A 1,906-nucleotide genomic window follows, 5' to 3' on the forward strand; every position below is an offset into this window, starting at 1 on the left:
CATACATACATACATACATACATACTACATACATACATACATACATACATATATACATACATACATACATACATACATACATACATACATACATACATACATACATACATACATACATACATACATACATACATACATACATACATACATACGTTTATACATACATACATAGATGTGTGTGTGCGCGCGTGTGCGTGTATGTGTGTGTGTGTGATAGAGAGAGAGAGAGAGAGAGAATACTTGTATGCACATATATAACTACACATCATCCAAGGACACATGTTTTCCAGTCCGATTTCATAGACTACAATGTTCGTATGCCGCACAGGGCTCGCAATACGATCAAGAACAAAGTGGCATCAATAGGAATATCTCATGAAGTCAAACCAAGCGTACTAACATACAATACTATCACCAATGCCATGGATACATTTACAGTATACGAACACATGCAATATGGTCCATGATACATATCTACACTTACTTCCCGGTTCCATGAGGCTGTTGGCTCTGCGCCTGTACATCGGTGCTTGCTGCCCTGCCCATGCTCGTGGATGTATTGGTTCTCTGGAATGCAGTGCCTCCTCCATTGCCAATGGAGCCACTACCACCCACCCCTGTACTACTAAGACCCTTCACTCCATCCCCAAACACCGCCCCGCTGGCACCAGAGCTGTGCGAACTTCTACACATGCTCGTTCCGGTATGGCCGAGACTTCTATGGGGCGTGTCGTTGTCACCGTCTAGCAGGCCATTCATAATCACCAGATCTCTCATCTTGCCCCTCTCATCCAAGGCACGGTTGTACGATTCGATGATGGCGGTTTTGAGGGCCACGTCGATGGGTAGATCGTCGTCTTGTAGTACAACATCCTTGACCACTTCTTCGGCATCGTTATCCCAGTCGATATCAAAGTCTTCCCTTAACGGGAGAAATCCTGGAATGGGTAGACACAGTCGAATACAGTTGGTGTTATCTATATTCAGGTGTTCGGATGGAAATGTGAACTGTGCTCCGTGAAGCAGATACATACCGATAGATATACTGCAGAATAGTCGAACTTGCATTGTTTAACTCAAATTTTGCGTCGCTATCATCGAACCTTTTTATATCTCACACGTCTGGAAATGGCATACCGTAAAAGCACCTAATAAGTGAGTGAAACAAGTCAGATCCTGGACGGTTATGGACGCCCTACTGATCTCTACTTTATTGGCGAACACGTGAATATGCAATCTGCTGTCTGTTAAATCATAGCAGATCACACAACTACCATCGCTATAATTAGCCTCCAGTTTCCAATTGTACATCCAACTACACCCAACAAGAAAGGAGTCTGTGCATAATCCATACCTGGAATATATTCCGAATGTTCAGTAAACAAATCAAACTTCTCTTTAAACTCAAAGTACACAAGTAGACCAACATCGTACACATAAACAAATCGCATGTCCTCAGCGGTATACGGATCTACGTACCTGCCGCCTCAGGCATAATGGTAGGTGTCATCGAGGTGTGAACATTTCTTAGAGCGATATCTTTCTGCAAACATGAGTCTGGTAACGGCATTGTCGGTATATCTATATATGTAGTCATGAAGTGGTCTCGACATCCATCACTATCCTGTAGCGCACCACCGAAACAAACAGTGAGAATACACGTAATATAAGCGCGCTTCCTGAAGTCGATTAGGTTTCTTAAGTATGAATTTTCACGATTGATAGTATACTTCTTTCGATTCACAATCGCTTAAATTTAGGATATGATTAACGATGCATGTCTCATGTTCTGCAATTGCGCCTAGGCGCAGGTTGTGACAGACAGGTCTGATATTGAGTGTGACAAGTGAACAAAACGTGCCTACGTAACCAATTATGAACTATGAACGTGTCCATTTCCGATATA

At 42.7% G+C, this 1,906-nt stretch overlaps 1 protein-coding gene across 1 annotated transcript; it reads right to left on the bottom strand.

Moving 5' to 3' along the window:
• Positions 1–478: 478 nt before the first annotated feature.
• On the bottom strand, positions 479–1,626 carry SARC_15111 (hypothetical protein). Its single transcript, XM_014290762.1, has 2 exons — positions 1,480–1,626; positions 479–938 (listed from the first exon to the last, which is right to left on the bottom strand). The coding sequence occupies exons 1-2, from the start codon at positions 1,595–1,597 to the stop codon at positions 481–483; spliced, it is 576 nt and encodes a 191-aa protein (XP_014146237.1). The 5' UTR covers positions 1,598–1,626; the 3' UTR covers positions 479–480.
• Positions 1,627–1,906: the final 280 nt, after the last annotated feature.

Source organism: Sphaeroforma arctica (assembly GCF_001186125.1).
Source record: "Sphaeroforma arctica JP610 unplaced genomic scaffold supercont1.5631, whole genome shotgun sequence".
Lineage (NCBI taxonomy): Eukaryota > Ichthyosporea > Ichthyophonida > Sphaeroforma > Sphaeroforma arctica.

Bases quoted from the DNA above. Each gene is read 5' to 3' on its own strand.
- SARC_15111 (XM_014290762.1), bottom strand. From the start codon at position 1,597: ATGACTACATATATAGATATACCGACAATGCCGTTACCAGACTCATGT. The intron at 939-1,479 runs GTACGTAGATCC...TACCCATTCCAG, and splicing joins CATTATGCCTGAGGCGGCAG to GATTTCTCCCGTTAAGGGAA.